At 46.3% G+C, this 15,497-nt stretch overlaps 1 protein-coding gene across 1 annotated transcript in view; it reads right to left on the bottom strand.

Moving 5' to 3' along the window:
- Window positions 1-15,002, bottom strand: part of LOC146206774 (uncharacterized) — a 197,270-nt gene extending 182,268 nt beyond the window's left edge. The window contains exons 1-5 of the mRNA XM_084575576.1: window positions 14,996-15,002; window positions 11,755-11,952; window positions 10,908-11,100; window positions 8,743-8,854; window positions 6,713-6,720 (exon numbers count right to left, since the gene is read on the bottom strand). Coding sequence (XP_084431702.1) covers window positions 6,713-6,720; window positions 8,743-8,854; window positions 10,908-11,100; window positions 11,755-11,952; window positions 14,996-15,002 — 518 coding nt within the window. The remainder of the gene's footprint in view (window positions 1-6,712; window positions 6,721-8,742; window positions 8,855-10,907; window positions 11,101-11,754; window positions 11,953-14,995) is intronic.
- Window positions 15,003-15,497: the final 495 nt, after the last annotated feature.

The raw sequence follows: 15,497 nt of genomic DNA, 5'->3' as shown, positions 1-15,497 counted from the left end.
TCTTTTTCAAATGTAATGGTGTTATGTAGTGTTCAGCCTGTATCAATTAACCAGAAACCGTACGAACGCGTCATTTCTGGAACTGATACCGGGCAGAGTATTCCGCTTCTGAACAGAAGCCGGGCCGATCGACGAAGCTCAACCAGAATGACCATGCCGACACGCCAGCGCACTAATTAAGCATGATACCAAACATATTATACAACTGTTCTGTATATAAAGGGCACGCTTCGTTTCCCAAATACCTCGAAAATGCGAAGCTGTCGAAGTGTGCGCTAGCAAGCATATACGCGCGTCGCGTCGCTTTTGCGCGTACAACAGTCGCTGCAGCTCGTACGATCTTGCGGTACGTCTTCATATCTACGACTGAAGATCTGCCGCCTACAACACGAAAGTAGAAGCACGAAAGTATCGTTTCGCTATAGCGATGACAAAAAACTGTTCGAGAAAAAATAAACAAACATCGCTGACCATCGAAAGATGCGCAGATAGCCGCACACCGGGCGACCCGTTCTCGAATGTTTACATATTGAAACCGCTCAGTCGGAAGTGTATTCATTGACATCCATGCTCCGCTGGTAGCACGTGAAGCTAAAACGCCCAGTATTACAAGTATTAGTGCACCGGATATCTCTGTATGGAGGAAAACTTACAAGCGTTCGTAGACGAAAAACACATCAGCACTAGTAAATTATGATATCGTGCGGTTTGCCTTCAATAAAGCGACGCATTATAAAGATACGGCACATTTGTGAACCCTCGTGATAGCCTGCAAAGATATTCAGCGTGTTTAAAGGGCAATCGGTGAATTACGGCCACAAACTCTACTGCCAAGGAAAAGTACGAAAGAGCAAAAGTAGCTACATATACTGAATAATAACCGCTGTAACCATAATATGCTGTATAGTAGTGGTTAAGGTGCCCGTCTGTAGAACATAAGGACCGAGGTTCGATTCCATATTCGGTAGTAAAAGTTTTTTATTTTATTTATTATTTTAAATGTAGTCGTTTTATTTTATATTGTTGCATGCTTTTTCCACCCTGGCGACGCGTTTCTTCCCTGAAACGAGGGCCATCAACCATACAGGCCATTCCGGTATCAGAGCTCCGCGCGGTTTCATTCCGGACTTTCCAGGGCAGTACAGGAATTTGCTGAAATAGCCCCCAATCCTGTAACCCAGATCCTGTACAGTAAACCTGTATACGATTTCCTGTACGAATTTTATACAGGATTTTTCAGTAGGGAAGAGACACAACACACGCGCACACTACCAACTGTGGTGGTGGTTGTTAGTGTGTGACAATGTGACTATGTGGTGGACTTTGTGACTGTCCAGCGTGGTATTAGCTGCTGGGCAAAGCAGAGATGTGGAGATGCTCGTGTGTGTAGAATTGGTGACTGCCATGCTTGGACGATGTTTATGCTCTGCGGGGAAGAACGTGCCAAGAAGAGGAATATGAGAAGATGTACTTGAGTGTAGGAGAAGAGGAGTGGTGAAGAGGAAGTGTGTTCAGATCCATATTACAGTTGGTAGTGTGCGCGTGTGGGTTGTCTCTTCGCTTGTGTTTGTGTTTGTTGAGCCACATTTCTGGGTATTGTAGAGTTTTCTTGTGAGTAAAATTTATCCTCTCTCCCACCTAGTTCATTTACTCCGATACCTCTGTACGCTGACAATACCAAGCTGTATATCGTTCTCTAACTGCCAAGTTTTAAAAAGATGTTGCAAAAATCTATCTTCAGACCGCTTATTGTATTTGATGTTCGCATCCTCTTTCGACGGCGATTTCATTGTGCAGCGACTGTTCATTATTCGCTTTTTTGCAATTTCTGAGCGTCTCTTGCAAACTAGTCTGAGTTCGTAGTATCCAATAGCAGTACATTTCCGAAACGTAGTTTTTCTCCATAGAGTGTGTTCATATAGTTGCGCCAACATGGAGTCGCATTACCTGTCCTGTCTTGCCATTTTCCATTTTAACTTTCAAATCCTTGAACTATGCATAATATCGTCGTGTCCAATGCCATTATGTTTCCTTCAATGTGTCTTGTTTAATGTCCTCGAAGCTGTTGAGCAAACATGCTGCTGGTATAGCCACTGGCATCAGTACGTCGCCAGCCTTTCCTTCTCTGCTGCTCCAAAGTAGGAAGGTGGGGTTCGGTTTTTAGTTTCTGTTGGTTCTCGTCACGCGAAAGCAATGGTGGAGTCGAACAACATCATATCTAAGTAGTCCTCGCCGCCTTTACTCGCTTTATTCGTTTCATTTTCTCTCTTCCTGGCAGCGTTGGTCGGTGTGGAAGGGTATCAAATGAAGAGGTGTAGTCAAAGCGGAGAGGTTCCACGCTCTTTGTTCGTACTTTTTTTCCATCATGCGCACCTACCGCCTTTAGTTTTCTTCACGTACAATGTATCTCAACGCTCACTACCCACGTGTTCCCCTGCGTAGCATAGCCAGTGTTTAGCCTCATACATAATCGTACACCGCTGCGCTCTTCCAAGCTCCTTAGCCTCCTTTGAAAAGTGGTCCGCACCCGTTCGGAAGGCTTTTTGGAAAAATAAGGAAGACCTGCCATTTTGGGCTGCCCTCTACATTTATTTTACCATTCAAATTGAGGAGCGCTTATTTTAGCTGCTAACGAGAAGGCCGTTTTCTCATATTACCACCTGAATGAAATTCTCTGCGCGATCTCGCCGCTACAGTTTAGTTCAGCCTATCATCGCGAGAAGCAGTGCCTCCCTATCTTTTCTCGGTGCCGCCTTGTGCACAGGCGCCCTCACTACGGTCGCTGTTCCGTTTCTCTTCGCCTCGGCGTTATTCTTCCACGTGTATGCGACTCTTGCGGAGGGCAGCGCACGTATTTGCTTTTTTCATTATTTTCGATTTTTCAGTTGCAAGAACATTGTCCACATAGCCCAATCGAACACCAGAAACGAAGCTGAGCCAAGCAGAAATTTTCTTTTGTGGAGAACGGGACGCGAGACACCAGCCGCCTGCATTCTCTGCAGCCGCTGAAACCCACGCCCATGCACGACTCCCTGCCGCAGGAAAATAATAAGAATCAATATCATCGAAAACGTAATGCTCATGGCAACATACTGGGCAGCAGCTAATCTCAGAGTTCGGAAAAGAGCGCGCAATCGGGTCAGGCCCGCTTGCACTGAGGAAATTTGTCGAGTTCCCATTGAAGACATGCGCAGTGTAAATACTCTGCGTGGATTTGAGGGCAAAAACACGCACAACAGGCACCGGTGAGGGCGGGAAACGGGCGAGCACGTTACAGGTGCATCACTGTTAGTGCTTCTGAGAGAGGCAATAGCAAAATAGGCAAGCGGCAATTTTTGGAGTTTTAGGGAACTTCACAAATACTCAAAATAATTATGAAGGATGCTATAGGGCTTAGAGAGCCCGAGTAAATTCGACCGCCTCCATCAAAACGTGCCCGCCGGGGCGGGAACCAATTTTACAGGTCTTAATATTTCGGTGGTAATGGGCATGAACGCGGGTCGGAAGACATTTCTTATCAAATGCGACAGGTGCGCTATCTCTATATCAAGACATATCTGCCGAAGACGCACTCTTCAAATAAAGCTGATGCATTCTCGTTTCTGTAAGCCTGCTTTGTGTCCATTTTTGGCGTTGTAAATATCACGAGTACTTGCACGTTTTTTCTGCACGGGTAGATTCTCAGCTCACCCCCTCCTAGTGCTTGAGCGGGGTTATGCGTGCTGCTTGTTTTGTCTTTTGGTAACTTTTCTCCTACTAAAATCAACCCTCGTGCGGCCGACGCCGATGTCTCGAGTCTTCTTTCTTACACTTTTCTTACTCTTTACCATTTTTCAGGACGACCGCAGTTGTGGCGTGTGGGTTTCTTTTTCAACGTCAACGTGGCGTCTATGTAGTATAAGAGGGTGGTGTGAGTACATGTTCCTGCCTTTATGTGTGAACTATGTGACACGCTTTTAGTATGTGCTTTTTTTGTTTGTTTTTTTTTTCTTTTTCGACGCGGACTCTGCGCAAGTGAGCGTCTGCTGATGCACGGCCGCTCGATGGAAGCGCGCTTCCATCGAGCGGCCATGGCTGGCGTCCGCTAGCTCCCTGCGGCTTAAAAAGGAGCCAAAAAATTGGCTGTGGCTTAGCTCAACTAGGCCTGGATATACGTAGCCAAAGAATGTGTTCCTGGCGCTGGGTTGCCTACTCATCTCCAATAAAATCTAATCCCATCCAATTAAGTGTGATTCAGTTCAGTCGAATCTAATCTAATTCATTCTAAATCAATCCAGCCTAATCAAATCCAGTCCAATCAAGTACAGTTCATTCCCGTCAAATACAATCCAACCAATTCTGTCCAATTCAATCCCAACATGTCCAATCGAAACCAGTCCTATCGAGTCCAATCTAATCCAGTACAATCTAATCTAGTCCAATCCGAGGGATGAGGTTCGGTTCCCGCTGGAGACGATTGTATTTTGTTTTTGTTTTTTATGAGGAGACCGGCCCAGGATAAAATTCGCAGTAGCTTAGCTCGGCTATGTCATCTAAACCTTGATTGCAAGTCCAGGCTAGTCTGGTTGTCTAGCTATGTGGTTTTGTATTAAAGAAGGGACATCTTCTTCTTCTGGTTGCTTCTTTATTACCAGATGGCGCGGCGAGCGCGTGGCATCCGCCAGCTGTGGCGGTTGGTAGGCAACGACTCTGTGCCTCCCGCGACGCGAAACTTCTCGTTCGTGGAATGTAGCTTTCGCTACAAAAATGAGTACTGCGTAGCGACGGAGTGATTTTACGTAGCCATGACGTAGGTTGTACGCTATCACTGTTTGTCTCACGACGAAAAGCAAGCAAGGTCCAAAATAAACGACTCCCTTTGAAGGTGTGCCCCGGTTACAGCATCATTTCGCTAAGACAAGTGATAGTTACGCTGCTTGCTTCGCATGTTGGGTTAATGGGCGAAAGCATAATGGTGGGTGTGTAAGTTATGTGTCACTCTGGAACATTGCACTTTCGGGTCTCGAGTTCCCTTCCCACCTGCAACGGTAAGATATCGCTTGTGGCAGGTGCCTCGATGTACTCACCTTCTCTTCAGAATATTTTGCCCTATTTCTGTGCATTCTGTAGCATAAATCTAAGCTTATATCATTTCTGAAGCCGTTTTGAAGCTCTTCCAGTATCTTGTTATTTTCAATCCAGGTCTTCATTTTTTGTTTATACCTGCATTGCCAGCTTGTCAGTAATTGAAGTTATGGCAATCTGCTTGAAATATTTTGTTTTGGCCTTATCCCCTTCCCATTTATACATCAAATGAATCCAACCCTGTCGCCAGCTCTCAGGCATATGCTTGCTTAATACGTTTGTTTCCAGATCTTTTAAAGCCCTTTCTCAATATTCTGACCTTCCTCATTCATTACAGCTTCACTAAAACTTCGTCATTTAGTGCTGTTTTGCATTTAGATATCTTATGCTGCACTTTCTTTAAGTTAACATGGTTCAATTTTGAGCTGCTTTTGGTCATACTGCCTGTTTCTAAATCTGTAAACACAGGATGGCCCTACTGTCCATATCAAAATAACTCAGTGTTACATCGTTGGCTCACGCCAAGCGTGTGCCGCAATCCATTAACGACGTGCATTGGTGGAGTGCAGACCTCAGAAGAACGTTTTTTTATTTGTTTATTTATTTATTTACGTCGAAGCAAGGCAAAAGAATAAATATGAAACGTGCGCAGTCAAGCCGCTTGGTACGTAAACTCGCGGCCACACTGGGCCGCGAAACAATAGCCTAGATGATAGGGCGGCTGTGAGTGGCTATCCGCAGTTATCTTTGCTTAATACTGGAAACGTTGTGGGGGTCTGCGTCATCGTTTTAGACAACGTAGGGAAACTTCGCAGCTATCTGTAGAGGTATCCTGTAGGGGTGGGTCAGTAATCCGATTCAGCGTGTGTCTATGCAAGTACACCGGATCAGTGTGCCAATGGGGCCAATTGGCTTAACGATCATGGCCAATCGGGAGTTTTCGTGGGTCCTGGGTAAATGGGAGGGAATAAAATGTCCAAGCCAGATCGGATACAGCAGCCCAAAGCAAGCTCAGAAGGACATTTTCCGGAACTGAGTGAGGCGCTTGAGCAAATAAAAAGATTATCTAAATTGCCTTCTATCCTGCAGTTACCCATTCTCATGAGGCCGTCTGCTTTTTTTTTTTTTCGTTCTTTTTTTTTTGCGCAGACTGCTCTTTCCGCTCGATTGCGGGTACTACACTGGTGCGCGTACTCATATGTTTATATTGTTCTCAAGTATTGCGAATGTTTATTGTGCGCCATTACCGGATACGCTAGGTCGGGGAGTACCAAGTGCATTTGCAAGTGCGTTTTCAGCGCGCTAGACTTGACAACACACGCAATAGGGTTTTGAAGCATTCGGTTCAGTACTGTCACAAAATTGCAGTTGTCAGCAGTTGTCCTCTGTTTTGGGAAAAATTCATGAACAGGCTCCCTTGTGTAGCTTGGTACCAAAGTAACCATTCAAGGAATTGATGACTTTGTCTAAGGTGATCGCATTAGGCTTCCTTCGTGCCACTGTTTAAGGCAGCGTGTGGAGGGTGCGTGTGTTCAACCTCACGAGAAGCAACGCCCTCTTTTTAACCTGGTCGCTTATGCCCATTGCTTGAAAGTATACCTCTACTTTGATGACGTCCGCCTACCAGTTATCCCTGTCGTCGTCATACTCCGGTATCTGTTAATACGCCATGGCTGCAATTCTTTCAGTAGCCGCCTCCCATCTTCGTAGGTTGCCTCTGCCTTGATTTCGTGGGTTTCTTTCCGCCTCGTCCCCCCTGCTACCATAGAGAAAAAATAATGGTAAATAGCGGACAGTGGACGAAATCAGGAAATGATGCGTGGCTGACCGCAGGCAACTTGATGGTACCACCAGCACAGTCGCGCTGGAGCGTTGTGCCGTCGCCCAACTTTGACTAGCAGACGTAAGCAGATGCGGTGACGGTTGTCTGCGCGTGTGGCGTCATTGTTCGTGGGCACAGAGACATGTTTTGCGTCTATCTTGGCCTTCGGCAAGGGATTACTGTGGTTTCTGACAATGACAAGGTAGAAAACCTGTTTTTCTTTTTTGTCGAAGTAAACTGCATTTCACGCAGTAGGTTGACCACGCCGGAAGGTGGTCTGACTTACGCAGCTTGTGTAAAGGCGCACACGCCTTATGGCCAGGCAACTGTTCTGGTGCAGTTCATGACCCTCCTGCAGTTTCTGACAACGGTAAGATGACAAATGCTTCGTTGTAGCATTTCAAATAGATTAGATCAGCACACTGGTCGGCGCTGTTGTGAACATGTGTTTGAACTTAAATACAAGTTACTCTTGAGGAAGGAGCCACGCGTGAAACTGTGAACATTTTAATGCATACAGTGCCTGTTTTCTTGTGTATCATTCGCTATAATTGTAAGTCTGTGCCATCCCATTTGTTGTCTACCTATGTATTGTTTCTTGCTGGTGGGGAATTGTTATTTTTGTCTTGTTTTGTTACTGTACACGTCGTCTGATGTGTCGTGCGTTTTGACAATATCTTAATTCTTGTTTATTAAGCAACAAATAGTAACACGAATTGCATCAATTTTGTGTTCATATATGAAGCAAAATAAATGCCTATTCACAAACCACCTGATGTCGTTTCTGGAATAATGCTGCTTGGCAAAGGCAGTGACGCAGTTGTGTTGATGGCCGCTCAAGAGCATTCGGTATCTGATCTGATTTTGCAATGCCAAAACAAATTTTGAAAAAAATATCAGACCACACTGTACAAAAATAATGAGCTAACAGGGCATGCTATCATTCCACAGCGCGCGCCAACCGAAAGTTGTTCCAAGCCTGACCACCGGCCACTTGATGCGCTACAATGAAATGAGTCAGTGGAATATAGATGTGTTCACCATTTACTGTCTTTCTCTATGCTGCTGCATCGTAGGCTTCCGCCAAGAATGGGCGCCGATCCATGAATCTGTCTCAGGTGCAGGCCTCATATGAACGTTTACTACTCTCGAAGCAAAGCTTTCATAGCCATCAAACGGTAAAAAGATGGGAGAGGAAATCAGCAGCCATGTCGTCTGGGGAGTAGGCGCCCGGCTAGACAGAGGCCGCAAAACGATAAGTCTGATAGGGCGGCTGTGCGTGGTTACCATATTAAGGCTTAACTTTGACCATGTATTTTAAAGCATCGCCTCCCTCTAGACAATTTCCGTCTGCTGTTTAACCCTGTTGTGCTTTCTTCGATTCTTTTTACCGAGAAAGTTTATGTGGTTCAAGACGTTTCTTGGTCAACACTTAAGTCACCCAGCAATCACATATTTTTCACGGTTAGCTCAATGCCGCACTTGGCGGCAGGCGCACGAATTAGAAGGTTCGATGCATATAATTTATTACTCAATTTAGGAAGATTTTTGCCTGTGGATCCCAGCTCCCAATCTCAGTCCCAAGAACGTCGGCCAGGAGACAGCATTACGCATCTCAGAGGCGAGCATGCGGCGAAGCGCATGAAAGGGGGGCCACTGTCATTTATTGCCACGCGAAGCTTGAATGTTTCGCATTGGACTGCAGCGCTGTACCCAGGTGTGCACGGGGAAGAAAGTACAGCGCAAGGATGTCGTTAGTGCAGCGCCCATCCCACCATGTTGCGACAAAAGGCCAGTGGAAAGGCTCACGTGACAGACGCGGCGGCAGACTCTGAGGCCAAGGCTTCGGCGAATGCAGGCAAAGGCTCGGAAGGCAGCTCTTCGTCAGATTCGTCCGGGCTGAGGTCCTTCAGCTCGGGCTCCTCGTCATCCTCCACTCCTTCGATGACTGGCGTCTCCTTGTCCGTGCTGCGATATTGAGCACGCAAGGATCCATAATGGGCGCCAGCATAAACTACCAAACACTCCAGCTCTTAGGGCACAGATTCCAGACCAAGTCACGGTAGTTTTTCTAGTCAAAATGTGTCCTCGGCCAAGACGAAAGTTAGTTTCCCCGCAACATTTTCCCCATCGCCGCGTTCGTGTTGTAAGGAAAACAGATAGAAATGAAGGGCGCGCAAGGATTACAGCTAGAAAAAAACGGAAGAAGCGGCGAAGAAGCAAGAACGAATCGACTCGCTACAGAACGCCAGGTGAAAGCGCGACCAAGCATCGCTCATCGAAGCGGCTGCCGCCACGCAGCTACGAGTGGGCTGTGGCACCAAAACGGCGGGTACTTCTGGCGTGGAGGGCATAGCTTTTGGCTGCTTGGCTGCTATCTTGACGTCCAACTTCAATGCAGCATCGCTCTAAAATAGGATGTTCAGCCGTCATCGCATGTTTGGTTAGGTTTGGTTACGAAGTTTAACGTACCAAAGACGCCTGCTAGAAAAACGCTGTAGTTGACGGCTGCGGAAATTGAACTACATAGAAACCTTTAGCCTGCACTAAGATCTGACGGAGGCCTTGCTTTTCGCCTCCATCGAAGCATGGCCGCAGCGGCCAGGATCGACCCGCATCCCCGAGATCAGCAGTTGGACGCCCTAACAACAGTGCCACCGCGGCAAGGCTACATGCTCATCATTAAAGGGCTTTATTTTGGATGTCTACCAGAAGACCGTTTTCAGCAACCGTGGGCTTATTTCCCTAATTTTTCTTAGTTTCGCACTGCTTGAGTGTGGTCATCTACTCGCACGTTACAACCCATTTGCTTGTAAACAAACAGCACTGTTTTCGAGTGAGACACCGCTTTACGAGTTGGTAACTGATCTCTATTCCATCCTCTAGATGGTATTTTGTTCAGTAGGAGCATTCGACCGTGTTCCTCATAAGCGATTAACTGTGAACATCCGTAATTTCGAACTTGGTAATACTGAACACGATCGAGGGCTTGAATAATTCCTCTGTTATCAGTCATTCCCAGACAGTTAATTTGAGTGGTCGCATCTGCACCCCAATCTTTGTCTAGCCATGAAATTGGAATAAAAGGTACGCTTTTATTTTTATATGATAATAGCGATATCCCCTTAAATGTTGCTTCATCAGTCACTGAGTACCTTGTGCTCATATAGCTAGTTCTATTGACTTTTTGCTTTGCAATATTACCTTAATGGCCAGCTAACATGCTGTTGAAGATCTAAATCCACACATTATATACTAAGTATTTGAAATTCACTTAAAACGCCCAACCTAAGGCTCTTTCACACTACTCCAAATATCCGGAGAGCGAAGCGCATTCGGCCACTTCTGACGCCGACCGATTGTTTTGCTATGACAGCAAATTTTATTTTTGAAGTCATATCCTGTACACATGGCGGAAAGCATGCCAGCAACAATGGCAGCGGAATCCCGCAGAGTCGTAATTTCAGTAGATATGTTTGTTGATGCCATTCAAGAACGCCCGAAGTCCTACAAAGAGAGGCATCTTAACTTCAAAGATGTTGCGCATACAGAAGAGCTGTGGGAAAATGTCGGAAGTAGGAGTCCGCGGTACGTTTGCTTTGTTGCGATCCCCGAGAAAACAGCGCACTTTTTTTGTGACAGTGCAGTGTTCTTTGAGCGTATTCTTCCTAAAACTTAACCAGACTTTTTTCTCGGGCTGCTGCCAACTCATATCACATGCATGTGCAGCTCGTTGCATGCATGCAACGAGGCATGTCCCTGTTTCTTAGCGCTTTGATATTCGGTCGACGAAAAGCCATCAACCAATTAATCCGGACCAAAATCCTCACTGAACGAAAGGGACACGTCGCTTATCGGGGCCCTTGCTAGGACGTAATACATTCAGCTCGCATTTGCAATCTTTGCCGAGCATCCTCCTGAGCTCCCCAAAACGTTGATGCCGAACCTTGTTCCCAATACTATATACTGTAACGTCCACCCCACAAGACCAAAGAAAAACGGGCCTGGGGCATGTACGCACCTGTGCACGTTGGCGCTCTGCGTACTGATGGCAGGCAAGTCGTGTTCTGCCCGGGGCTCTACCATGGCGGCAGGAGACGACCACGCGAGCGGGCTTCGCCGAGGAGCCTCGAGGGCTAATGGCTGCGTTGTGGCCTTGTCCAGCTGGGTCTCAAAACCGCCGCCAAGTTGTGGGAAAGGAGCACCCTTGGAACCTGCGCAATTCATGGCCTCTTATAAGAGTGCTGAAGGCTAGAGACACAATGTGTTCTCCTTCTTATTGACCTCTTCAAATATGGCCCATACTCACATTGGGGGATTGGCAAACGTGGAGTGGCAATACAAAAAAAAAATTTGCACATGCGATTACTACAAAAATATTAGCGCCAAGCGGGAATTTTTGAAAAAGAAACGACAGAAGAGCATTTAAAGTAAAATAACACACATAACATTTTGGCTGTTGGGAAAGGTTGAGGGTCGCCGGAGAAGGAATAGTCAGCGAACGCGATGGTTAGATGGCATCCTCGAGGCACTGCAGATGAAGTTATGTGATGTTAGGAAGATAATGAGAGACCGGAAAGCGTGGCGTGACATGGTCCATAGGGTCACGAAGAGTCGGACACGACTGAACGACTGAACTGAACTGAACTGAACATTTTGGCGAAAAAAGACCTCGAAGCCTACTGCAGTGCGTTTTCTTTTTTGTCTCGCACGAAATGGGCGCACGTATGTCTAGATGAGCGATGCAACGCCGGCAGGAAAGGATCGCAAGATTTCGTGGTAAGAAAAATAGGACCCTTATTGGGGCGTCTATTTGCGCGAGCATGGTGAGTATCATACAAATAAAGTTGGTGCGCAAAGGGGCTCACGCTTGCGGTTGCGGATGTAGCAGTAGAGAACCAAGACGAGGAACAGGGCGACCAGGACCACGTTGACGGCGATGGCGGCCACCCAGGCGCTGGGAAGCCCTGGCGCCTGTTCCTCCCGAGGACTACTCGAATCCCCGTCTTGCCCTTGGTGCTGACTCCCATGTGGCGCGAAAAAACAACACAGCCGCTTTGAGTCCCCTCAACAGCACAAAGGAAATCAACGCACAGGAACAGGTCAAGAGGGGTTTGAGTTGGTCGGTGCTACTTGGCAGCAGAACGCTATGACGCAGCAATTAAAGTCTTGACATATCTTCTAGTTTGCCTATACGTCACTGATTGCATTCGACAACTAAAGAAATTAAAACCGTAATTACAAGAGGGGATTACCCATGGCCCGTCCGCTCACAACAGGCATTGGTAGGTAGCTCTCCTCGTAACCGAGATTTCTCTCATAAAACCCCAGAATGCTTTCCACTAATTGTGACCTTGTACTCCTCAAAGATGTTGCGATCAGTTAATTCAGTTGACATGTCACGTTCCAATTCTCGCCGAGGTTAGAGGACATTCTCCTCTTTGCCCCTCCGAACATGGTTTTACATGTGAGAGGTTTACGCTTCTCAGCATTCCGACAAACATAATTTCAGATTCTTAAAGGTGTCACTAAAAATACATTACACGATCCAACCCTAACTGAACGGCGCACTCCGACACCTCAGGCCGACGTGCGCTTAGCGCTACAAGAAGGTTGCGAGAAAAGGAAAGATGCCATGCCTGCTGTGTGACTAGAATAAAATGTTCCTGAAGACTGCAGTGGTGAAAGCGAAGCGGAATCTTCTGGGAGGCGCTAAGGCGAAGAAAGCAGCCGGCCGCGCACTGCGCTAGCGTTGAATGCTGGAGGAGAAAAGCCTCCTGTCTGCGCTTCTCCATCGCAGCATTGAGACAATTTGAGCGTGTCGTTGAAACAACTGGCGATATGGATTGGTTGGGCACGAAAAGCAGGTAATAAAGTGACCATGGGACACAAAATGTACAAGGACTCAGTATAACGTAGGTTGAACACTTCACACATCTGGTACTACTAAATGCTAATACAGTAAACAAATGTAGCCATTATGAGAAACAAACCAGAAAGTAAATGTAATTACTCGAAGCGAACAACCACTGACGATCGACATCCGACGACAATCCAAGCTCGCGAGAAGAAATGATATTTCTCTTGCTGTGCCAATGATGCAGGTAACGTGACGCAGTAATAGCGGGCAAAAGTCATCTATAAGGGTTCAGTCATATCTCTAAAAAGGTAGTTGCCAGTTTTAATGATCCTTTAATAGTTTCAAATTATGGCAGGCAGTTACAATCCCTGCAATGAACACTGAAGACGCCTGCGCCCATTACTACCGCTAAATATTATTTACATAATTGCATGCGTAGTAGAAACAGGAGGTAGCGGCATGGTTTTCGGCGCGTCAGGGATGTGAGCTTAAGAGCTGTTATAACATACGTTGCATCCGGTAGAAAATATACGTCTAAGCCTGAAGGAATGATCCATGAAAGTTAATTCGCTCTTTATTACATCAAAATTACCCATAATACTATTGTAAACTTTATTTATTTCGGCTGTAGTTGCGCGACCTTATGAGATGAAAATGTTATCCCCACCACTGGCAGGAGTGGCATGGGAATTAGTAGCAGCAGTGCGTATATAACGGAAGTCATTCAAATGCGCTTGAACGAACAGAGAAATACGAATGAATGAATGAATGAATGAATGAATGAATGAATGAATGAATGAATGAATGAATGATACGTAGAAAATGGCACCCAATACGGAGCAATTTGCGTGAATGCATGAATTCATTTGAAGGATGTGGTCCCCAGCGGATGTTCCTTTGTAGGTGCTGCCGCCCGTTCCATCAGGCAGATCATTATAGTCTATATTAGGGCCAACATTCCCCAAACGCCACTTGACTAGAGCAAGTAGTGCAACACTCACCAGGAAGTAGTTGCTGTACTCACGCGTCCAAACAAAACGCCCCTTATATTAGTGCCCGTGTAGGCTCAGCCAAGAAACACAGTACTTAATCTTGGATGGGTTAAGCATATTCGCCATTCATACCCTGGAATTGCGATACTAATCGGTGGAGATTTTAACGCTCCGCACACTGTATGGGAATATGATTGTGATTCTAAAAGGGGTGATCAACTTCATACTGCCTTCACAGAAATGGAATTTACACTCTTAAATCATCCAGGAGTCGCAACACTACCTGCAACACAAACACGCTCACCAGACTTGAAGTGGTGGAAGGGCCCTGGTGCACCACAATGGCAGGCGGAATTAGATGCGTGGGGTAGTGACCATGTCCCCATTAGTATTGGTCTAAATTTGGGACATATGAAGAAAATTCGAAGGAAAGGTTCTGTTACACATTGGGATGGCGTACGGCAGGATACTAGAACTCATCCAGTTAGCCCGAATACTCTTGTTACCACCCTTCAAACGGTACTCAAGGATCACACCATTACAACTACAGTGAAAGACGATCAGGCAACTCCCGACCTGCACCTACTAAAACTTTAGGCACGCCGAAAACGGGTCGAGATACAGGCTGGTCGCCATCCCGAAGACGTGCAAAGAAAAATTGAGGTAAACGGAGTGACGGCACAGGCACGCCGATATGAAAAACAGCTGGCTCATAGGAGATGGGATGAATGGTGCAGTCGTTTGGGCTCAGTAACGACCAACAAGGCCCTCTGGAGGACTTTCCATGGCATGGAAAAGGGGCGGTAGGTTAAAGATTATGCGGAAAGTATTAGACTCGCATTACAGCTTACACCATAGGAGTTTGCAGATCAGGCTGCTGCCCTTTTCTTCCCGAACCGTGCACATTATCCGGCGCCTTCACCGACATTAGATTCGGTTGATAAAACAAGAATAAGATCACCATTTACCAAATTGGAGTTATTGGCTGCTACAGAAGAAGCGAATGGTAAAACTGCGCCTGGACATGACGATATCCCTTATGAAGTCTTCAAGAATTTAGAAGGAGCCGCAGTTGACAGCTTGATGGATGTAGTAAATGAGGTATGGCAAGGAGGAGACATTTCACTCGGCTGGAAACACTCGGTGGTGGTAACAACACCAAAGGCTGAGAAACCTCCCACAAGCCTAGAATATTTGCGGCCTATCTCGCTAACACCCACAATTTGGAAGATCTATGAAAAGGTGATAGCCACCCACCTGTCATGGTGGTTGGAAAGTAATAAAAAATACCATGCTCGACAAATTGGGTTCCGAACAAACCTTGGCAGAGAAAATGGACTGGCTATGCTCGCTGAAGAGGTCATACACGTGTCGCCTTATAGCCACCTAGTGCGCACTGTATGTGGCTGCCGACATGCCGAAGGCATACGACACCGTGTTACATGCCAAAATTCTTAGCAACATGGAATGTATGGGCATTCTCTTGCAAGTCATAAAAGCAGTACGTATTCTGCTTAAGGATAGGAAGTTTTCTATCCAGATAAACGGAAAACAAATTGGCAATTACACCTCGAACAGAGGCGTGCCACAAGAGTCAGTGTTAGCACCTTTACTATTTAATATCGCACTGATCCCATTGGTGTGGAAATTAGCTGAAATACCAGAAGTGCGGTTCATGATATACGCAGATTATATCACGATTTGGTCTGTTCATAAACAACTTGAGAGACAGAAACGGTATCTGCAAGAGGCTTTAGAT

The sequence above is a fragment of the Amblyomma maculatum genome, chromosome 1 (genome assembly GCF_055883805.1).
Source record: "Amblyomma maculatum isolate TAMU_Amacu chromosome 1, ASM5588380v1, whole genome shotgun sequence".
In the NCBI taxonomy this organism is placed as follows: domain Eukaryota; kingdom Metazoa; phylum Arthropoda; class Arachnida; order Ixodida; family Ixodidae; genus Amblyomma; species Amblyomma maculatum.
This window is presented reverse-complemented; position numbering and strand designations above follow the sequence as displayed.